The 24,088-nt window shown below is 48.4% G+C and overlaps 1 protein-coding gene and 1 pseudogene across 1 annotated transcript in view; both read left to right on the top strand.

Moving 5' to 3' along the window:
- Positions 1 to 2,554: 2,554 nt before the first annotated feature.
- NFE2L3 (NFE2 like bZIP transcription factor 3) overlaps positions 2,555 to 24,088 on the top strand; it is a 35,554-nt gene continuing 14,020 nt past the window's right edge. Inside the window, exons 1-2 of the mRNA XM_065939543.1 lie at positions 2,555 to 2,681; positions 2,788 to 3,470. Of these exons, the coding sequence (XP_065795615.1) occupies positions 2,886 to 3,470 (585 nt within the window). The 5' untranslated portion in view covers positions 2,555 to 2,681; positions 2,788 to 2,885. The remainder of the gene's footprint in view (positions 2,682 to 2,787; positions 3,471 to 24,088) is intronic.
- LOC136170543 (TAF5-like RNA polymerase II p300/CBP-associated factor-associated factor 65 kDa subunit 5L pseudogene) lies at positions 17,627 to 20,681 on the top strand (annotated as a pseudogene).

Raw genomic sequence — 24,088 nt, 5'->3', positions numbered from 1 at the left:
ACTTGAATTGTGCAGTCTGACTCAACATTAAAAAAAACTAAGATCATGGCATCTGGTCCCATCACTTTATAGCAAATAGAAGGGGAAAAAGTGGAAGCAGTGACAGATTTTTATTTTCTTGGGCTCCAAAATCACTGCAGACAGTGACTGCAGCCATGAAATTAAAAGATGCTTGATTCTTGGAAGGAAAGTTATGACAAACTTAGACAGTGTATTAAAAAGTAGAGATATCACTTTGCCAACAAAGCTCCATATAGTCAAAGCTATGGTTTTTCCAATAATCATGTATGGATGTGAGAATTGGACTATAAAGAAGGCTAAGTGCTGAAGAATTAATGCTTTTGAATTGTGGTGCTAGAGAAGACTCTTGAATGTCCCTTGGACCGTGAGGAGATCAAACCAATCAATCATAAAGGAAATTAACCCTGGATATTCATTGGAAGGACTGATGCTGAAGCTGAAACTCCAATATTTTGGCCACCTGATTCGACGAGTCAACTCACTGGAAAAGACCCAAATGCTGGGAAAGATGAAGGCTAAAGGAGAAGGGGCGGCAGAAGAGGATGAGATGATTAACAGCATCACCGACTCAACAGACACGAATCTGAGCAAACTCTGGAAGAGAGTGAAGAACAGAAGAGCCTGATGTGCTGTAGTCTGTGGGGTCTCAAAGATGCAGATGCAACTTAGTGACCGAACTTCGAGTCTGACAGATACTATCATTATCAGCTCACATTTTACAGGTGAGGAGTCAGCCCCTTCCCCAACTATATCAGGAAGTTTGAAGGTCCTTTCTCTTGTTCATCTATTCGGACCCTTCAAAACACATCTCAAGTGTAAAAGATTCAATTCCACTGGAAAACAGTATGTTCTGAGTACCGACTGAGTGCAAGTTTCTGAGAGATACTACCCTGAAGAAGGTACCACCTCTGTCCTCATCTGGCTTACGGCACTTACTTTATGGTCATTTACATCTCCAAAATATTTAGGCATTGGAGAACATTCTTTCGCTCCCCAATGAGGCCATAAACTTACAGAGCAAATGTACTCCCTCTCCTACCCTTCACAACATCAGGCAGTTCAGTGGGTCCTCAGAAAACACTGAGCTAGATGTCTGAATTCAGCAGATGTTAACCAAGCCCCAGAACCCGAATCCCTGTCCAGGGACTAAGTGTCCCAAACTAACCTGGCAGAGCATCTCTCTTCCAGCCTCTTCACACCTGATAACCCACTCTCCAGGGCTTAAAGTAGAAGCTGCCTTTTCAGAAGTCTGCTTCTGCTACCCTGGTTCTCATAGAGCAAACTGGCGTCTGGTGTGGAGTTCTCATTACATTAGCCCCAAGACAGAGGAGAAAACCGTGTGGAGGAAGGGGCCTTTAAAAACAAGTCTTGCTCAGTTTCTTACACAACTGCCAACCCTCAGCTGGGCATGCCCACCCTCTCCCTCCCTGCCCCCTCCCCAGGAAGGGAGTGAGTTAGCAAAACTTACAAAGGCAAGGCCCAGTGCTGAGCACTAAGGTAAGCCAAACAGGTTTTTTTGGCCCTCAAGAATGTATAATGGACAAATCAGGTCAATTTCAACTACAATGCAAAGTGAAACGTGCCAAGTGTTGCAATGTTGGCATATGGAGAAATCACTGTGGGAGAACAGATGGGGGAAGAGAATTCCAAATGGTGAAAATTCAAAGGATAAATCTTTGGGTTAAGCCTTGGAGGATGGGTAATACAAATGATGGATAACACTCTGAGGCCACTTCCTATCTACCCAGTGCTGTGGTTGGTGGTATACACACCTCATTTAGAGGTCACAACAGGTGTGCTGAAGGGGTGCTCAATGTCATTAGTCCCACTTCACAGTGAGGAAACACGTACTGAGAGTGACCGATTTGTCCAAGGTCCAGGCTAGTAAGCAGTAGAGGGGGGATTTGGACTCCTACAGGGTAACGATAGAGCACTGCTCTTAGCTCTCACTTAAGGAGCAAAGGAGATGGTGAGGGAAGGCCTAGCCTCTGGCAGGGCAAGCCCGGGGGAGGCGGGAGGGAACAAACAACAGTTCTGTTTGATCCTATGGCAACTTTGGAATCTATATGTCAAACTGTCGGCTTTACAATACATTGTCTCTGATCTCCCCACATCCTATTGAACTTTTATCCCCATTTTACAGATAAGAAAACTGAGACACAGAGAAGTAACTTTTCAAAGTCACACGACAGGTAGATAGTGGCGCTGGGATATGAACCTACTGTGCCAGCTGAGTGTTCTCACGTGGGTGGAAGCCCTCTGCACGCCGCCCAGTGCCTCGACTTTCCGCCCTCCCCCCGCCCCCCCAGTCTATACAGCCGGCCCCTTCCTACCCACCTTTACCCCGGACCCCCTACTTCCACCCCGCGGTTTCAGCCACAACCGCCCAGCCCATGACCACAGTATTGGAGGCCACTTCGCGCCCAGAACTACTTCTGCTCCCAGGAAGCTTTGCGTTCCCCCGGAATAAAGAGCCTTTGAGCGCTGGGGCCCCGCCCTGCGCGGGCCCCTCCCACGGGCGGCCGTGGGCGTGTCCCCGGCGGCGGCGCCCGCGGCCCGGGGCGGAGCCTGGCTGCAGCTTGGGGCTGCGGGGCAGCCCGAGAGAGCGAGCTCTGACCGCAGGTGGCTCCTCCTCCGCCACCCCGCAGCCGCAGCCGCAGGTACCCAGCCGGCTGCAGTGGGGCCGCCTTTGTGCCCTGCTCCGGGGGCCCGCGACGGCCGCTGCGCGCCCAGGTCCATTGTTTCGCCTCTCTCTCTTCCGGACAGGTGCAGGCGGCGCGCGGGGCCCCCACGTGCCAGAGCTGCGGCCTGAGCGCTGGGATCAGCGGGCGCCCTCCGGGGCGTCCTCGGACGCGCGGCGGGGGATGAAGTACTTGAAGCCGTGGTGGTCGGACGGCGGCAGCCTTCTTCACTTCACCATCCTGCTGAGCTTGGCGGAGCTCCGCCTGGACCTGGACCTGGACCTAGACCTAGACCTTTACCTGCTGTTTGCGCCGCGCACTCTGCTTGGAGATGAGCTGCTGCTCCGGAACGGCCAGACGAGCCACATCTCCGCGCTCAGTCCTTTCCCGGCCTCGGGAGGGTGGGGGCGCGCGGAACTGCTGCACCCCAAGTGCTGGGAGCGGGACCCCGCGGCGCCGCCAGAAGGCCGGCTGCTCCGGGAGGTGCGCGCGCTGGGGGTCCCCTTCATCCCCAGCACCCGAGTGGACGCATGGCTGGTGCACAGCGTGGCTGCAGGCGACGCCGACGGGACGCACGCGCTGCTCGGCGCCGCAGCCGCCTCGTCTGCCGGAGTGGGTGCCGGCCTCGACGGCGTTAGCCAGGCTGCTCCGGGTGGCGGCGGGGGTCCGCGAGCGGTTCAGAGTAGCCCCTTGGCCGCCGGGGAGGAGGAGAAGGCACCCGCGGAACCGACGGCTCAAGTGTCGGACGCCGGCGGACACGCGAGCGAGGTAACAGGAGAGCGGGACGCGAGCGGGTGCTGGGGGACCTGGCCTGGAGCCCTGGTTGTGGCGGGGGGGAGGGGGGGGCACGCCTGCGCACCTCCACCCTGCGCCCCCGGCGGGGTGGGGTTTGCAGTTTTGCGGACAACTGTGAACCTCTCCTTTTTGTGAATTCGACCGAAGAAGGCTTAGTGCTGTCGCTGTGGCTCTTAGGCTTTGGGGAACGAAATGGGTGAAGTCATCAGTTAGGTTATAAAGAACACCTGTCCTGTGTTTGACGGCGATCAAGGGTAGTAGTTCGGGGGTGGAGAGGGAGAACGGTATGCTGGAAATTTTCTGGCCCACTGTCTTCGTTAGTTCCTCGTGTAAAGTGACAGGTATTTTTCCGGAACCGAAGGCGGCCTTGGGCTACGGGAGGATACACGTTTTTCTTAACCGCGCTCCCCGGCCCAACGCGCTCACCTCCTTCGGATTTTAACCCGTTGCAGTTCGTTTTTTGATACTTCTCTGGATTGAGGGGCTGTGGTCAGTGTCCATTCCGAGGCCCGCAGACAGACCGATCTGCTCTTACCTAACGATTCTCCACACCTAACAATTCACCTCCCCCCAGAACTTGTGTAACCCCTTAGCATAAAGAACACGGGTACCCTGACAGTCACCTCGTGACTAACAAGTTTCCTTTGGTTCCTGGTTCAAACCTTTCAGTTTAACTTCCTTTTAAAACAAAGTTCATCAGAATCTGTTGACTGAAGTGTCTGGTGCTCCCAACGGCGAGTTGGTGTCTACAGACACAGCATAGCAATTTCCAAAAAATCGCCTTATACGAAGTTCCTCCAAAGGGACCTCTGTAATGGGCCCAAACCTCAGTGTTAGCCATTGGTATTGATCAGCAAGAGTTCCGTGGACGTTGTTTTCGTGGAGTGCAATCTTATGCAAAGGGGGGCCAGACTGGTTTGTTTGCTGCTCTTCAGAATTGCCCTGTTTGTGTAGGCAGTTGCCAGACGAGCTTCTCCGCCCTCTCCTGGAGGGGTCATTGTGCCCAAGTGCCGGGTGATTCAGTGTTAAATGTATCCGATCCCTGCCTCTTCCTGGGGCCGGAACTAATGGGATGGGGGTGGGGGAGTCTCTGTGGGCTCGAACAAACGGAGGGTAGGGGTGGGTAGGTCCTTTCTGCTCGCTCCTCCGGTGGGTGGTCTCACCTGAGTCCCTCCCGCTGCAGGGGTGGAGCGCTCTGTGACTCTCCCCTTCCTGATTCGGTGCCACCCAGGGATGAAACCCAGTGTTGGATGCTGTCCCAGATGGCACCCTGCCCCCATCACTGCTCGGTGCCAGCCGGCCTGCGAGGTGTGCGAGGACCTGGAGGCACAGGAGGCTGCTCTTCAAGGACCTCGCTCCCCTGCCCAGGCTCTCGTGGTTGATATCTCTTTACACCAGCAAGGCTGCCGTGGGGGAAAGCTCTGGGGACCTAGGCAGAGCCAGACCTTGGATGCCCTGAGCCCAGATTTCCTAAGGGAGAGGGTGAGGTTCACCCCAGGCCATTCTCCTGGTATCACCTACCCCAGCTGGCATGTGCCGACCTGCGGGACTGTGGTAGCTGCCGGGATGACCTGTTTTGTTCATTCTGGCGATGATTAGCTGTCGAGCACCTTACAGTTTTCACAGCCAGTTCACCTGTATTGGTAACACCTTTTACATGCCCCTTGTGAGGTCCACAAACCAGGCATCCTTTTATCCAATTTATACTTGGGAAATAGAGATCCAGTGAGGTTGAGGGGCTTAGCTAAACCAGCAGAGTTAATTAGTACCAGAAGTGGATCTAGACCCTGAGCCCCCCTGACCCCCAGGGTGGCACATTAAGCATCTCCACTGCACTCTGGTTTTCTGTGCAAGCGTGCAGCTGGAATGGGCATGTCCCCCATTCCTGACCCCAGCACGACTGCTCTCCACTGCTGGAATGACTTTAAAAAGCAAATTGTACCATCCACAATGCCGAACTTACAGTTGGAAACCGTGACTCTGGAGAAAATGGGCTGAAAAAACAAAACAGCTCTGGTTTTTGCAATCAACAAACCTGGGTGTGGGGGCATCACATAATCATGTGCCCTCATACGGGCTACCTTAACCCCTCCAGGCCTCAGTGTCTCATCTGTTGAGTGGGAGAGTAATGCTTCCCTCGGGTGCTGTGCCCATTAAGTGGGAAAAGCATGTGTGAAGTGCCAGCCTAGTGCCTGGGATGTGATTGTTTTCTTCTTTTGCCCCCATCCTCAACACACCCTCCTTAACCCGCCCCACTCAACATTTTGTCTTGTTTGTCTCTGTGCCTAGCTTGATTGACTGTTGAGGAGGTGGGGTGGTTTGGAACCAGACTGCCTGGTTTGGGATCCCAGTTCCACCATGCATTGCTCTGTGACCTTGGGCCATTTCTGAACCTATCTGTGCTTTATTCTCACCTGCACAATAGGAATAATATAGGTTATTATTAACCTGCCTACTGCAGGGGGTTGTTGTGAGAATTAAACAATTCATATCATGGAATAGACTTAGAACTGTGCCTGTCCCGTCTTAAACGCTCAAGGTTAACTTCAAAGAGAGAGAGTGCTGTGACATAAGGACATCTTAAGTTTGTTATAGACAATTCTGGTGACTTACATTTGAGTTGTAGGAGATTCTGGTTTTATAGTATAACTTTCCATAATTTTTGTACATGTGCAAAAATATTTTGGAGTAGGGGATTTTCCAAGTTATCAAAGGAAGTACACCTTTGATTTCATTTTTTAGTGAGGCTAATCATTAGTTGCAAACAGTATGTGGAATTCCCCAGGGCAGACAAGCTTCCCTTCCTAACCACAACCATTCACTCACAACTTATGAGGCACATGTTCTTCAAAGTCATGCACTGGTTAAACAAAGAAATCAACAGTAGTTGCAGAATTGAATGTGTGAGCATATTTTGCCACTTTAAAACTGAGAGGACTTGTGGCCATCTTGATGTGGTTTCATGACGTGGGACAGACGGGGACCTTCTGCTGCTTGAGGGGTCCAGCAGGACCTCTGACCTTTGGACTTGGTTTCTTCAGGTCACAGGAAGAATCTAATACAGTCAATATTTGCTTCTAAGAGTACATAAAGGGAAGAGAAAGTAAGTCCTTGATTGTTAAAGTTGGTTTTTGTTTCAAAATCAAAGATAGTCCCTGATGCCTGGGCAGTTGGAGATAGATGAAATTTCAAACACTTACCTGTTTTCAACTTACAACCATGATACAGAAATAGTCTTTTGTGTAATGATATTGCAGTACAGTGTTTCACTGTAGACTTTTTACTTACTAAAATATTCAGTGAAGATGCACCTATGATCTCATGGGGAAGAATAGCATGGGTCACTGTATTAGTGTTGTTGCTGTTTAGCTGCTCGGTCGTGTCCGACTCTTTGCTGCCCTATGGACTGTAGCCCGCCAGGCTCCTATGTCCATGGGATTTCCTAGAATACTGGAGTGGGTTGCCATTTCCTTCTTCAGAGGATCTTCCTGACCCAGGGATCGAGCCCGTGTCTCCTGCATTGGCAGAGGGATTCTTTGCCACTGAGCCTCCTGGGAAGCCCATTAGTGTCTTAGGGCTGCTGCGACAAAGTAGCATGAACCAGGCGACTTAATAAGTTTCCTGTCTCACAGTTCTGGAGGGAAAAAGGTAGAGATAGGGTCTCAGCAGTTCTGAGGTTCCAGGCTGTGATGGTGAGGCTGAAGGTTGTGAGGGTGAGGTTCCAGGCCTCGCTCCTGGTTTCTGGTCATTTGCTGGCAGTCTTCGGCAGCCCTTGCTTTTTACTGCATCAGCCCAGTCTCTGCCTTCTTTGCATGGCCTTGTCCCTGTAAGCATGCCTGTAGTCAGATTTCCCTCTTTATAGGACACCAGTCATATAGGATTAGGGGCCCACCTTCTCATCCTAGCCAATTACATCAGCAATGGCCCAGTTTCCAAATAAGGTCACATTCTGCGGTACTGAGGGTTCTGGCTTGGAACACATCAATTTTGAGGGACTCAGTTCAATCCATTATGCTGTCACCATCTTCCCTTTCTGGGAACTCTTGGGGGTGTTCCACTTGCTTACCAACTAGGTACCAGTTGTTGCAAGTCCGTGGTGTCTAGAAGCAGCTGGACTACGCGTAGAACCATTTGCAGAAGGACTTGGTGTAAGTTCTTGAGCAAAGCTGGGTTTTGGCTGGCTTGTTGTGCCACAACCCCAAGGAACCCCAGACTTCTTGCAGTCAGCCCTTGACCTGACGTGGTAGGTTACAGAGACATCATCTCGACACTGTATGAGTCTCCCCTTTGCTCGCCCCACTTCTCAGCTTCACTCAGAGTCGGAGCGCGGGGCCCAGGCCTGCCCCTGTGGGCGGACGCAGGCCGGCTGTTGTCGTGGTCAGTGTGCTGGCCCCGGAGCTTCACTGCTGCCTGCTTATATGATCCGGAGCACACTTGTTAGCCTCCCTGTGCCTTGGCTCCCTTATCTGTGAAATGGGTTGGTGAGAGTCCCTTCAGGAGGATTAAAGAGATCACACGTGTTCTTTGGGGTTGACACTTAGTAAGCCCTCCGTGTTGGCAGCTGCTGTTAAGTCAGCGGGGGCTGGAGGCGCGCCCGTGCCCCTTCCTAACTCACTCCTCTGTGCTTTGTCTCCAGAGCATGCCTTGTTCTTTGCCGTTTTCATCTGGGAAGCCCCTCCCTGGGGCTCCTCATTGGCTACCAGTTTGCTGTTTTATTGTTCAAGGCTCCCCATCTGATGCAGCTCCCCGTTCTGAGTTCATGGCCCACACCTGGAGCCTACTTTGCTACTTTGACTTTGTCCCTTCCTCTTCCCCAAATAGCCGATTCTTTCCTGCTTTTGACTCGGTTACCTTTGCCCAGAATGCATCCCTTCATTTCTTTCAAGTCATTTGCTGTTAAGTTCTAACTCCTCTCCACTGTTACCTCAAGCATTTCCTATTCTTTCCTTTGTGCCCTACTGCATTTTGTGACATTTCTTCTCTGGGACTTGTGTTCTCTACTTTGAACTGCAGCGCCTTGAGTGTGAAAACTGGGTCTTCACTCTAATGTGCAAGTGGCACCCAGGGACAGGATTAGGAGCAGAAGCCCGTTCAATCAGCGTGTGTTGAGCTCCTCATTCATCCTCCATGTTGACTCTGCAGAGCTTCTCGGGTGCTGAGAGCTCACATGTCTTGAGACCTTCCAGGCCAGAGTCCCAACTAGAAATATACGAAATATACAAAATATACGAAATCCTGATGGGCTATCTGACCACTTAATGCCAATTTGAGTGGATGGGGCAGTGGAAAGCAGACTTTCAGGTTGACATATAATTAACCAGGTGGTGAAACTCAGGATTGCCTAAAGTATGATCTTGCCCAGAATAGACAGGTTACTGTTCTTAAGTGCTGAGGTAGACTATGCCACCACCCCCCTGCCCCGCGCCACCCACTAAAAAACTGAAACGTAAAAACAAGTTCCTCACATTTGTGGTAGTCTTTCAATCTAAATAGTTTATTCTCAAAATCTAATTAAAGATGTATAGTAATATTCAAATACACTTCTGGGCAGCTGAAGCAGGCTGAGGCTCCGGCACACACATGGGTGGTTTTTGGTTGAGTTGCAGCTGGTGCAGATCATGGTCAGTGTTGTAGAGGCAAGGAAGGCATGGCCTTTTGCGATTGGGTGCAACTGGGTTCCCTGGCTTAGCCAGGGTTCTCCAGGGAACAGAGTCAGAATGTGTGTGTGTGTGTGTGAATGCGTGTATGCTAAGTAGCTCCAGTTGTAACCAACTCTTTGTGACCCCATGGACTGTTGCCCACCAGGCTCCTCTGTCCATGGGATCTCCCAGGCAAGAATACTCAGGTGGGTTACCATGTCCTCCTCCAGGCGATCTTCCCAACCAAGAGATCAAACCCATGTCTCCTGATACAGGTTTGAGGCAAAGTTTCTTCCCTGGGGAGACCTTAGTTTTGTTCCATTTTGCCCTGAAAGACTTTCAGTTGATTGATGAGGCCCACTTGGATTATCAAAGACACTCTCTTTTACTCAGTCACCTGGTTGGGTGCAACTGTTACCCACATCTGCACGGTACCTCAGTACCTTCACAGCAACACTGGGTTATCATCTGATGGCATTCTGGGTCCTGTCGCCTGACCACACTGACATGTAAAACCAGTCATCACCCCATCCCAGCTCCATCTCCTCCTGGGCAAACTCCATGAGGCTTGGTGTCCAAATGGTAAAAGGTGAATATTAACTTCTTTCTGGGAAAGTTCTTTGAGCATTAAATCATACTGTATGTTAAAGGGCTAGCGCAAGTTTTGGCATAGTAATAGATATCCAGCAAGTGATTTGCTCTCATTGCTCCAGAGCTGGGGAATGTCAAACTCCCAGGAAACCCCTGACATCTGGAGGAAATGGTGGATGACTGTGAGGTCTCGCAGGAGGCCTTGGGCTTGTTGAGGAGGCAGAACCCTTAAGGCTCATCTGAAAGAAGAGCTACTTAGCCTTACTTTAGAGCTGGTTTCTCATCCCAGTGACTGTGTCCATTACCTGGTTGCTTGATACAATGTAAATTTCAGGGCCCCCGCCTGAGACTGGCTGAATCAGAGCCTCTCAGATGGGGCTTGGGATGGGTCTACAGTTTCTCAGACGTCCACATGATTCTTCTGCCACCCCATCTTGATCTCAGCCATGGTGTAACTGCCTTAGGGCTTTTTGATGCCCAGCAATGTGGGAATGGAGGGCGGAGGGGTGTGGGCAGGGGACAGTGCCTGGTTGAAAACTATCCTGAATTTAAAGCCCAAAAGAGCTCCTAGACTGACTGAGCCAAAGTACCTGCTTGGGCAGCAGGACCTGGGCTAGAGCCCTGGCTTGCCAGGTGTTGTTTTAAAGTTAAAGCCTGACCTGTGTAGTTCCTTGCTGGGAATGAGGAACTAACTTGCAAAATTAACTAATAATGAATGCAGAACTAACTTGCAAATAAATGCAGTTCAAAACTAACTTAAGTTAGTTTTCATGCTTAAGTTCTAGAATAGGTGAAGCTAGGGTACAAATATGAGAACTTTCTGGGAGTGTCTGAGAACTTTAAATGTTCCCTCTCACAGTTGAGGTGCAAGTTAAATGGGTGCCTGCATTTGTCAGAATTGTGCAGTTAAGGTTTATACAGTTCTGGCCAGGTATACCCTACCTAAAAACTATGAGAGAATAATTGAGTAGTGGGGAGGGGAGAGGTGGTGGGATTAGTGATATAAGAACAACAGGTAAGGGACTTCCCTGGTGGCCCAGTGGTTAAGACTGTACTTCCAGTGCAGGGGGCTTGGGTTCAATCCCCAACCTCTTCCTGGTCTCAATCCCTGGTTGGGGATTAAGATCCCATACCTCAGGGTGCTGCCAAAAAACAAAACCAAAAAAGAATGGCAGGAAATTGTTGATCATTTTTGAAACTGGATGATGGGTTCATGGAGGGCTTGCTATATTATTTTCTGTTTGTTTTATGTGTTTGAAATTTTCCATTGTGAAGAAAATACAAAAACATCATGCATGTTGAAGGCCGCTTGGCCTGTCCTGCCTGCTGGAGTAATGTAGCATTACATGAATCTCTCCTGCTCCCCACTCCCCACCTCCCCTCTGCTCTGCCCTGCCCTCTCCTGGTCCCTCTGCTCCCCCTCCCCCACTCCCCTCTGCCCTCCCCTCTCCGAGGCCCTCAGCCTGCACCTGGGGATTCCTTGTGGGAGAAGCAGCTCCTTTTAAAAGCAAAGCCTGCAGGTTGGAGTTCATGCCCTTGTGTCCCAGGTGTTGAGTCTCCTGTTTGGAAACACTGGTTGTTTTCATGCCCGGCTTCTCCTGGTGGGCGGTCACATTGAATGGTTTAGTTTCAGCCTTGTGGAGGATGCTTGCCAATTTTTTTAGCTGCTTCCTCTAGGAGCCTTCAGAAGTGAGTTTAGTCTGTAGCACATGTTAGGGTGAGCAGTTTCCATCACATACTAGCAAATGGAGAGAATGGAGACTGGATAATGGAGTCCCGTCCCTCGTCCGTGTCACCAGCTTAACAATCACCAGTGCAGGGCCAGTCTTGGCTCATCTGTCACTCCCCTTGTCCCTCCTCCCCCCATTAGTTTGAAACAAATTCCAGACATCATTTCTTGTGATTCTTGTGCCAGCTCTTTGCAGGGACTTAGTCAAGAGAAGAAAAAAGCCTGAATTTGTTCCTTTCCTGTTCTTCCCACTACCTTTATCGACTCAGAAAATCTTCTATAAATATTTTAGGGTATATCCCTAAAGGACCCTTCTAAACATCAACACACTGCCAAGGCCACACCTAAAAAAAATCAGCAAAAATTTGTTATCACTGAATGTCCAGTTTGTATTCAACCCCAGTTATCTTATGATAAATTTTTTCACAGTTGGTTTGTTGAACTCGCAATCCAAGAAAGATCAGTACCATGCACTGTAGCCAGCTGTTCTGCTTGATATTCAGAGAGGGACTTGCTTTATTTATACAGAGCGAACTCTTCCCATGTCTGTGGTTCTTATCTGTGTGATGCAAGTGGGAGCCATCGCGGGTCATGGTGCAGTTGGCTTTCCTGTAGGAAGAAGGAACCCTTCTTCCTACAGAAGAGGAAATGAGTCTTCGGTGAATGACTTCTCACAGCAGCAAACAGGGGTGTTGGGACACCCAGCGACTACCAGTGAAAGGCGGAGCCCCGGGTAGGGGGAGAAATGTTCAGGCCTCTCCTGTTTCCCCCATCACCCCCTCCAGCCTCCTACTATACCCTCCCACCAATGAATCCTGCTGGGTGCCCCAGAGTGTGCAGGGCTCAGCTTCTGGGGGACACATGGGGAGCGTGGAGGGGGGCGCAAACAAGAACCAGGACAGTGTCCATGAGCAGGCTGTCAAGTAAAAACACCTGCAGCCACACTCTTTTAAGTCACTTACCAGGTCTGTGACTTAACAGCAAGTTGCTTAACCACTTTGTGCCTCAGTTTCCCCCTTCGTAAGAGCAGAAAATAGTAGTACCTGGGATGCCAGGCAACTTCAGTGAGATCATGATTGTGGTGCCTGGCCAGAGTGAGTGCTCAGTGTGAGCTATAATTATTATAAACTGCTGCAGCAAACCACCCAGGCCAGACAGGACACAGTCTCTCTTTATCTGGCTTCTTGTTTCTCTCCAGACCTGATGACTCCAGCTTACTTCCAGCCTCGAGCCGGGGCCTCAGAATTCTTTGGCCCGTCATCCCTCTCTCTCTGATGCCATCCTTCTCGTAGGCTCCATCCACACTGTTCTTTGTCTTTGAAGGTCCTTCCAACCCTAAAGGTCAGAGCAGGTCTCAGTCCCGCCCCCCTCAGATGACTAAACGAGAGGCCCAGCCAGCGAAGCCAGCCAGAACTGTTCACAGAGAGTGTTTTCAGGGTCAGACTCTCCATCTTCCTCTTCGCTCCCAACACAGGATAGTAAGTACCAAGTCAGAAATCATGCTGCCAGATCCCAGAACTTCCAAGACTCAGCAAAGAGAAGAGTCCGGCTTTGCTTCTTTCTCCCCTCTCCACTATCCTTTATTGTCTCTGAAAACCTTCCTTTGAGGCTCAGCTCTGCTCCCTAACTCACCTGTAGTGGCACAGATGAGTTGACAGCCTGAGGACAGGTGTCAGAAGGGTACAGCCCTTGTTACCAGCAGGGAAGGATGTGGGAGAGGGGTAGTCAGGAAGTTTGGGATTGATCGCTCACACTGCTGCAGTTGAAATAGATAACCAACAAGGACCTACTCTATATAGCACAGGGATGTTTAGTTGCTTGATATTCTGTAATAACCTAAATGGGAGAAGAATCTGAGAATGGATAGATACATGTATGTAAAAAGTGAAAGTGTTAGTTGCTCAATCATGTCTGACTCTTTGCGACCCTCCAGACTGTGTAGCCCTCCAGGCTTTCTGTCCATTGGATTCTCGAGGCAAGAATACTGGAGTGGGTTGTCATGCCCTTTTCCAGGGAATCTTCCCGACCCAGGGAGATAACATATATATGTCTCGCTGCCACCTGAAACTAAGACAACATTGTTAATCAACTAAAGTCCAGTATAAAATAAAAATTAAAAAATTATTTACAGCCCAGTAGGAAAGAAAAGACCCAAATAATTGTAATTTTACATAGAACAGAAGGCATGTCATAGGAGCAACCCTATAGGCCATGGGATTTTTGAGACTGAAGAACCCAGTTTTAACTAAGGGGCCCAAACTGAGAAGGTTTGGATCCATGCGGAGGATGGAGTGGCTAGGCTCCCAGCGGTCAGGGCTGTGGTGGGAGGGCCTGCCTTTTCACCAGCTGCCAGTTCAGTGCAAGTCCCTGGGTGGTGGTGAGCACCCCAGCTCACAAGTTTACGATGGCTTCCTGTGGTGAGCACGGAAACTTTCTTCTCCTTTTTTTAAAAAATTGAGTCCCAGCCTGAGAGTAAAAATCACCTACCTACACACAAATAAAAAGTAACTTAATGATGGGTTTTGCTTACCCATTCTTTAAGAGCATGGACCATAAATCTCCAGTGTATACACCAGTGCTTGTAAAACACTTGTACTGTCTTTTTCAGCTCCTTGTCATTGAGTTGAGGAAAACAGGAAAAGAAGAAAGCAAAGAGATAGTAATTACTGGCTACTAGGGGCTGGGGTCGCTTTCTTTTGGGGTTCTGATTGAGTTGTCAGCAGTTAGTCATTAATTACAACTCTTCAGAATCAAAAAGCAGTAGAAAGGACTGATTAATGTTTGCATCGTATCTTAAAATGTATAAAGTGCTTTTCCTCAACCAATTCCTTAAAATATGAATTAGAACTCTTCCCCTTCATGTCACAGACAAGGAGACGGAGAGTCAGAGGGGCCCAAGGTCACAGCTGGTCGGATTAGGAGCGGCCTCTTTTACGCAGCTGTTTTTGGACATGAGCCTTCCTAGCCAGGGGGCTTTTGTGGGACCTTGTGGACTGTGCAGGGTATACAAGTGCAATAGCCCTTTTTCACTTTCTAAACAGAAATAATACTGGACCTTCCTCTCCTCCTTGTCTTGCATTCCTGGTGTCTCCACCACCCCCTGCTTAACTGTCACAAATCGGTCCCTGGGAAGAGGACTCTCTCTGAGTCCAAGTTTAGTGGGCAGGATGTTTCTAAGGGAGCACCTTTTGAATTTGCAGCTGTGGAAGGGAATACAAGAAAGCAAGTTTGAACGGAAGCAGGAGTCAAGCTGTGGAGCAGGTAGGCAGTGCCAGGAGCTCTGGGGCTTACGTGGCCCTTCACAGTGGTCCCATGATGGGTGAGGTGGCCAGGCCTTTGTGCTCTCTTTGCCCAGTCCTGGGATATAGGTGCCCCAGGAAGGGTGTGACCTTAGGTGAGGGGGCCCTAGGTAGGCGAGGCATTCTGTGAAGGCCCAGCTGGAGGCTCTTTGCTCCTAGGTCAAGGAGAATTCTTTCAAACTTTCCAGTGAGGAGTTCTGATGTTCCGTAAAGCTTCCCAATTCTTTTTTCTTCGAAACCAGCACGACAATGATACCAAAAAAGAAAAAGAATCCAGGAATTACTCTTAAGCATATTCCTGCAAAACATTAAATAAAATGTTAGCAAGTTACACAGAAATATAGGTGCATAAAGCATTTTTTAAATGGATGTATTAGTTATCCATTGTTGCAGAGCAGATTGTTCCAAAACTTAATGACTTAATACCACATTTATTATCCCATTTATTATGTGAGTCAGAAATTCGGGAGTGGCTTAGCTGGGTGGTTCTCCTTCCTGGTTTCCAGAGGCTGTAGTGAAGATGGTGATTGGAGTGCATTTATCCGAAGGCTGAACTGGAACTGAAAGATCCAGTTCCAAGGTGGACCACTGACAACTGTGGTCAGGAGGCCGCAACTCTATGCCAAGTACAGTTGGAGAGGCCAAGGCCTCTTCATAGAAAGCTTGAATGTCCTAGCAAAATGAGTGCTGGCTTTCACCAGGACAAGAGAGCAAAGAGGAAGCCACAGGGCTGAGCCATTACGCCCACCTAATAATACTCTTTTTGTCAAAAACAACTCATTAAGTCTGGCCCCAACTCAGGGGGGGGATTTATCTTTACTTCTTGAAGAAGAAGAAAAGAGTGTTATATATAATTTGTGGATATTTTTGAAACACCTTAATATTAAGTATCCATTTCTACTTTTTTAAATGCCCTTCAAAAATAAAAATAGAGCTTCATACTACCAAATCCTCAGGTACAGTCTTGTATCCACTTTCTACTCCTTATCCTGAAATGAAGACTTTATTTTTCTTTCTTTCAAACTCAGTCCTGCCGTTTGTCCTTTGGAGTCTTTATCTACAGCTTTCTGAATGTTATCCTTTCTTCCCAGTCATTGCCTTACAAACATATTCCAGCATCTCATCTCTAAAATATTGCTCTGACCCACTTCCCCACTCACTTCATAGCCAAAATTCTTGAAAGAATAGTCTGTATACTGTTTCCAATTTGTATTCTCCTATTTACTTTTCAAGGCAGTATCATTAGGCTTCTACCCTAAATTTTTCGAAGGGCTTCTACCCTAAATTTTTCGAAGGCCATCTACTGCTTTCTTATTGCCAAATCCATTGGATACTTTTCTGTCCTTACTATGTGCAACCTCCAAGCAGCACTCAACACAATCAACCACTCCATTCTTATTGAAACAGTTTTGGATTCTGAGACACTGCTGTTCTGTCTTCCCCTGCAACTCATTTCTTGTCGTCTTCAGTCTTTTCTCACCAGCTTTTCTGCTTGACCTCTGAATGTTTCAGTCCCGCACAACCCTGTCCTGAGCCCCTTCTTGCTTTGTGCTCACTTGTTGGAATCTCACTAGTTCCTGTGTGTGTGTTTATGTTGATGTGTTCCCAGCTTTTACTTCCAGTTCAAACCTTTGCTCTAAATTCCAGATTCTCATCTCAGTAGTGTAATAGATATTTCTGCTTGACTTTTTACGTCTCAAATTTCACATTTCAAAAATGGAAGACTTCTCAGTTTCCCTTTTTAATGGTTCTGTTTGTAACTATCCACCATCTTTATTCAAGCTGGAAATCTAGGAGTCATTCTGAATTTTCTTCCCTTTCCTTGATCTCCCATTTCCAGTCCATCAACAAGCCCTCTCTCATTTTCCAAGGTGTATCATGGATTCTTCCGCTTCTCTGTCACCACCACCTTTTTCCAGACTGCTATTTCTGTGTGTGTGTGCTAAAGTCACTTCAGTCATGTCCGACTCTCTGCAACCCCATGGACTATAGCCCGCCAGGCTCCTCTGTCCATGGGATTCTCCAGACAAGAATACTGGAGTGGGTTGCCATACCTTTCTCCAGGGAATCTTCCCAACCCAGGGATCGAACCCGGGTCTCTTATGTCTCCTGCATTGGCCAGCAGATTCTTTACCACTAGGCCATCTGGGAAGACTGTTACCTACTGTCAATTAATTATTGTAGTAATCTCCTAACTGGCCTCCCCACTTCCACTCTTGGATTTTCTCTGTGGTTTCAGAGGAAGAAGAAATAACTGTAGCTCAGATTCCTACTCTAACTGTGACTTTTCCTGCCTTGGCCCTTTTGCTCCACATGCCTCTGTCCTTAGGGGAACTCAGGCTTTCTCTCATGTCTCGAGTCTCTCCCCCACTCCTGTCTAGGACTCTTCCCCTACTGTCTTCAGAGTCGCCACTTGTTTCATACATACACTGATCGGAGACTGAATGGGAGAAGGTGAGTAAAAATGCCACTACTATTCAGTAGTAGACCCCAGTAGAAAACCCAGTAGAAAAGACCCCAGAAGAAAAATGGACAGACCACAAAGAGTTCACAGAAAAGGAAATACAAATGCTTTTACACTTGTGCAAGCTGTTCAACCTCACTCATAAGAAGAGAAGTAGAAATTAAAACTACAGCAAAATGCCAGTTTTCATCTATCACATTGGCACGTTTACTGGTAGGAGTCTAAGTTAATTACCACAAACATTTTCAGAGAGCCATTGGTTAGAATCCATCAAATAAAAAAATGCATGTATCTGTTGACCTAGCATAGCTTCTAGGAATTTATTTTACTTAACACATGTGTGCAAAGAAGTATGTGTAAGGACATTTTCATTCTTTTTAAGAAATGATTGGCCCACGGCGGCTCCGCGTTAGTCAGTCATGGGGCGGCCGCCCAGAGCCGCCGCGGGGGCGGCGGGGCTCGGGGCTCGGGGGTCCGGCTGAGCCGGCTGCGGAGAGCGAGCCTGCCGCGAAGGCGACGGAGGCGGACGCGGGGCGACCCCGGCGGCAGCGGCGGCGGGGGAAGCGGGAGCCGCCTGGGATGTTCAGTCATGAAACGGGTCCGCACCGAGCAGATCCAGATGGCCGTGTCCTGCTACCTCAAACGCCGGCAGTACGGGGATGCGGACGGCCCACTGAAGCAAGGCCTGCGGCTGTCGCAGAGCACCGAGGAAATGGCTGCCAGCCTCGCAGTCCAATCAGAATCTGGTTGTGCCAACATAGTGTCCGCTGCCCCTTGCCAGGCAGAGCCCCAGCAGTATGAAGTACAGTTCGGACGGCTGCGGAATTTTCTCACCGATTCTGACTCCCAGCACAGCCACGAAGTGATGCCTCTCCTCTACCCTCTCTTTGTCTACCTCCATCTCAACCTGGTCCAGAACAGTCCGAAGAGCACAGTGGAAAGCTTTTACAGCCGCTTCCATGGAATGTTTCTGCAGAACGCCAGCCAGAAGGATGTCATCGAGCAGCTGCAGACCACACAGACCATCCAGGACATCCTGTCTAACTTCCGGCTGCGAGCCTTCCTGGACAACAAGTACGTGGTTCGTCTGCAGGAAGACAGCTACAACTACCTACTCCGCTACCTCCAGAGTGACAACAACACCGCGCTGTGCAGGGTCCTCGCCTGGCACATCCACCTGGACGTGCAGCCCGCCAAGAGGACGGACTACCAGCTCTACGCCAGCGGGGGCTCTTCCCGCGGCGAGGGTGGTGGCCTGGAGCCCGCCGACGTGCCGGCGCCCATCCTGCAGAATGAGGCCGCGCTGGAGCTCCTGCAGGAGAGCATCAAGCGCGTCAAGGACGGCCCCCCCTCACTCACCACCATCTGCTTCTACGCCTTCTACAATACAGAGCAGCTGCTGAACACTGCAGAGGTCTCCCCGGACAGCAAGCTGCTCGCGGCAGGCTTCGACAACTCCTGTATAAAACTGTGGAGTCTGCGCTCCAAAAAGTTAAAGTCAGAACCCCATCAAGTAGACGTGTCCCGCATCCACTTGGCTTGTGATATCCTAGAGGAGGAGGATGACGAGGATGACAACGCGGGCACAGAGATGAAGGTCCTGCGGGGACACTGCGGGCCAGTGTACAGCACCAGGTTCCTTGCGGACAGCTCGGGGCTGCTGTCCTGCTCCGAAGACATGTCCATCAGGTACTGGGACCTGGGCAGCTTCACCAACACCGTGCGGTACCAGGGCCACGCCTATCCCGTGTGGGACCTGGACATCAGCCCGCACAGCCTGTACTTTGCCAGCGGGTCCCACGACCGCACGGCCCGGCTCTGGTCGTTTGATCGGACGTACCCACTGCGAATCTACGCCGGGCGTAGACTGCGTCAAGTTCCACCCCAATTCAAACTACTTAGCCACGGGCTCAACCGACAAGACGGTGCGGCTGTGGAGCACCCAGCAGGGGAACTCGGTGAGGCTCTTCACGGGCCACCGCGGCCCTGTGCTCTCCCTGGCCTTTTCCCCCAACGGTAAGTACCTGGCGTCCGCGGGCGAGGACCAGCGGCTGAAGTTGTGGGACCTGGCGTCCGGGACCCTCTACAAAGAGCTGCGGGGCCACACGGACAACATCACCAGCCTGACCTTCAGCCCGGACAGCAGCCTGATCGCGTCCGCGTCCATGGACAACTCCGTGCGCGTCTGGGACATCAGAAGCGCGCACTGCAGCACCCCCGCGGACGGCTCGTCCAGCGAGCTCGTGGGCGTCTATACCGGCCTGAGGAGCAATGTTCTGAGCGTGCAGTTTATGGCTTGCAACCTCCTGCTGGTGACCGGAATCACACAAGAAAGTCAGGAACATTGATTTGGATCTTTGATATGACAGACTGGGGCGTGTGAAGGGCTCCAGACGGCAAGTCTTAGGACAGACAGATAGAATCACTGACTGACTGTGAAAGACTCCCCGTGTTCCCCCTTGCCCTGCCGATGTCCTGAACCCACCACTCTCCACTTAGCCCCCAGGTGTGGAAGCACAGGGGCAGGAAGGGTGGTGACGGGGAGCAAACGTGAGATAGGAATCACGGAGACCCCACTGTGTCCTCGTGTGGCCCCTCCCTATCTCTGGCGCCAAGGTGCCCTTGCCTCGCTGGGGCTGCACTTGACCTGAGGATGTTTGCCAGGCACCCTCCCCAGGAGCAGTGCCGCAGGGTCACTGAGTGGAAGGGACTCTCTCCAGGTAGGAATGCGGGGGTGAGAATTAGGCAAGGGGGCAGGGTCATCCTGGCAAATGTTTTTCCTTTTCTGTGATTACAGAGAACCAGGACTGTTTATTATTGTTATTATAATTATTATTGAGAAGAGAAGACCTAGCACTGGCAGAGGGGGCTTCTCTGCTCTCATCTTTCAGGTTTTACTCCTGGCACTGGCTGTGACACTTGGAATTTTGAGGTTCAGGGAATTCAGAGAACTTGGTCGCACAGTGTGTTGGGAGAAAGGGAAATTTCCTGGGTGACAGTTGGATCACTCCAGCTGATATGTTTCTAGAAGTGGGTGGGCAGATTTGACTGAGAAAGTCTTGGGCTCTTGCAGCAATGGTGGGAAAGAAAGATTCTTTTTGTGGCTGCACTTCTATTAACAATTCTCTCCCCCAAAAGGTCGGATTGTGGTAAAGAAATGAAAATAATTAGAAGTGAAAAGTCAAAAGAAAGAATTAAAAAATGTTGAATTTCCAAATGATTCGAGGTGTGGCTTTTCCAGCGTCTTTTCCTCCTGAGATCATCCCTCCCACCTGCTTTGCGATAGCAGTTTAACGAACAGTCTGTGAAACAAATCATAAGTACGAACACATGCATTGAAAACTATGCTCTGAGGATGAAGTGACTTCTAATTTGTGGGGAAAAGGATTAAATATTTCTGTTTTCTGAAAAGAGTTATTTTGTATTTTGTTTTCTATTAAAATGTGTTTAGTTTCAAAAAAAAAAAAAGAAATGATTGGAGACAAATATCCATCATTAAGAACCTAATCAAATCCATTGTGGTAACAGGAATGTATTGGTTTCTCTCCTCTGTACACTCTTTCTCTTTAGATCTCAGCTAAAATATCACTCCCTTGAGAGGTCTTCCCTAACCAGTCTTTCTAAAGGTGGGCCCCCCTTCTTCTCTTTCACTTGCCATAACTTGCAGTAATTTTCTTAGTTCACTTGTATTTTGGGCTTCCTCTTCCTTCAAATGTAAGCGCTGAAGAGGCAATCTAGACTTTTTTCCCACTGTTGTATCCCCAGCATCCAGTATACTATTGGGCATTTAATATGTATTGATTGAATGAGTGAATGAATAAGGAAAGCTGTGTGATATCCTTATTGATGAAACATTATGAATAAAAAATAAGAATGGCAGGTGTGATAATGTGATGTGATACGTATTTAGTCCTCATCTGCCCCCACCCCCCGACCGCTATGTGGCAGAGTTCCCAAAGACCTTGGAATTTCCTAAACATGAGAGCAATGGGAGCATCTTTTGTTATAATATTTGGTCTCTCAGTCCTCAGTTCCTGAAATAGTTCTCAAGCCCTGAAGGTGAAAGGAAGCTTTTCCTATTTATAACATGCCCCTTCTAACCACACTTGACTTATGTGGTTGTTTTTTTGTTTTTTTAATATTTATTTATTTGGCTATGCCAGGTCTTTTTCTTTAGTATATGTGCTGCTGAAGCGAGCACTGTGCCAGTCTTAATTGCAGCATATGGGATCTAGTTCCCTGACCATAGATTGAACCTGAGCCCCTTGCATTGGGATTGTGGAGTGTTAGCCACTGGACCACCAGGGAAGTCTCTTCACTCTGTTGATGAGGTAGCTTTGGGAGAGCCCCCTAAAGATGGGTGTTGGTTGCCAGGGGAACCAACCACATGATGAGAGGATTAGACTTTAACGCCCCCCTCCCCCCACCAGTCCTCTGGGGAAGGGAGAGCAGCTGTAGATTGCATTTAGTCACTAACAGCCAGTGATCGATCAACCATGCTTGTGTAGGGATGCCTCCATAAAAAGCCAGAAGGAGGGCGTTGGAGATCTTCCAGTGTGGTGACCCCCATGGAGGTGCTGGGAGAGTGGCGCAGGTGTGCCAGCTTGTGACCTCGCCACAGTCCTTGCCTTTAGGCATGTTTCTTTCTGAGTTGTGTCCTTTTGTAATAAAATGGTAATCTAGTGAGTTAAATGTTTTCCTGAGATCTGTGAGCCACTCTAGCAAACTAATCACACCAGAGGAGGAGGAGGGCCATGGGGACCTTTAATTTATAGGCACTTGGTGGGAGGCACAGGTGACACCTGGACTTGGACCTGACCTCTGGAGGAAGACGTAGCAGCTTTGAGACTGAGCCTTTGACCTGCGGGATCTGATGCTACCTCTAGGTAGATAGTGTCAGAACTGAACTAAGTTATAGAGCACGCAGGTGGTGTCACAGGACTACCAGGTGTGTGGAAAGCCCACACGTCTGGTGCCAGAAGTGACGTAGCAGACCATTGAGAGTGGAGGGACGACACTGCTTTCCTTTCCATCAGATACCATCATCATTATTGAGCAGTATTCTCAAAGCATGAGCAAAGCAGTTAGACAGGAAAATGAAGTAAATTTAAATCATGAGAAGGAAGAGGTGAAAAAGAATTAGTAAAGCAATTGACATGACTGTATATACTTTGGGGGCAAAAATACAGATTAACAGGAATTATAATGGAAGAATAGTTTTTCTGAGACTACCTTCTGTGGTTGCCTTGGACAAAGTGATTTTGCCATATAGGAATTTTAGGGGATAACTTTAGTTAGATATAATTTCAAACTTTAAAAAAAGTTGTGAGAGTAGTATGTATCCTTTACTCAGATTTGCCTGTTGTTTACATTTGGTCCCATTTGAGTTACCTGTTTATAATTACATCTATATACACATACAGTTCTTTCATTTTGAAACATCTAAGAATGAATTGCAGCCATTATGTATAGTACTTCCTAGTATGATCTATAACCAGTTAACCAGAATCAGGAAAATTTAGCATGAATCTAAGACTATTATCCATACTCAAATTTTGTCTATTGCCCCAGTAATATCCTATGTAACTACTTTTTCTCCTGGGTCTGTGTCTAACCCAGGAGCACACATTGCATTTACTTGTCAAATCTCTTAAATCACCTTTAATATGGAAGAGTTCTTTCAGTTCTTGACCTTTAGATCTTGGAAGAATATCAACCAGTTATTTTGTAAAGTGGCTCCCAATTTTGATTTGTCTGATGTTTTCTCATTACATTGAGATTATGAACACCACAGAAATGGTATTGTATTATCCTTCATATTGTGTCAGGAGGCATCTTGGTTTATTGCCATATGGTGATGATAGATTTGACCACTGGTTTATTTATTTTTCTTTTGAACTTATTTTGTGTTGGGGTGCAGCCAATTAACAATGTTGTGATAGTTTCAGATAAACAGCACAGGGACTCAGCCATACACATAAATTCTTCCCCCAAACGCCCCGTGCCCCCATCCAGGCTGCTGCATAACATTTGACCACTTGGTTTAGATGGTCTTTGCCAGGTTTCTCCTGAAGGGTTATTATTTTTCTCTTTGTAATTAGAAAGTAATCTGGGGTGATACTTTGAGGCTACTTAAGTATTTTTATTTTTCATCAAGTTTTTTTCCCTAGTTTCAGCATTCATTCATGATTTTCTAACTCCATCATTCTCCTTCTATATTTATTAGTTGCATTCTACTGTAAGGGAGATATTTCCCTTTCTCCTCATTTACTTGTTTATACTGAAATGAACTCGTTGGTCCTTTAACACATTTATTGAGTTATGATCCATTGCTATATGATATAATAGGATTTTTAACCTATTTTCTTGTCATGTGATTTGTGGTCATACAGAATTTCTCTTATCTTCCATTCTTCTCCCAAGTTTTAAGGCAGGCCATCTTACAGACTTTTGTTACCAAACTCATACACTCTGGAAATTTCCTTATGGGCTTGATCTAGTTAGGTATTAGCCACTAGTTTCCTCTTATTGTTTATTTATGTATTGTTTTTTTTTTTTTTTTTCAGCTTTCCTTTTTTTTTTCCCCCATTTATTTTTATTAGTTGGAGGCTAATTACTTTACAATATTGTAGTGGTTTTTGTCATACATTGACATGAATCAGCCATGGATTTACATGTATTCCCCATCCCAATCCCCCCTCCCACCTCCCTCTCCACCCAATTCCTCTGGGTCTTCCCAGTGCACCAGGCCCGAGCACTTGTCTCATGCATCCCACCTGGGCTGGTGATCTGTTTCACCCTAGGTAATATACATGTTTCAATGCTGTTCTCTCAAAACATCCCACCCTTGCTTTCTCCCACAGAGTCCA

Source organism: Muntiacus reevesi, chromosome 6, assembly GCF_963930625.1.
Source record: "Muntiacus reevesi chromosome 6, mMunRee1.1, whole genome shotgun sequence".
In the NCBI taxonomy this organism is placed as follows: Eukaryota; Metazoa; Chordata; class Mammalia; order Artiodactyla; family Cervidae; genus Muntiacus; species Muntiacus reevesi.
The sequence above is the reverse complement of the archived record's forward strand: the minus strand, read 5'-3'. Positions and strand labels throughout refer to the sequence as shown.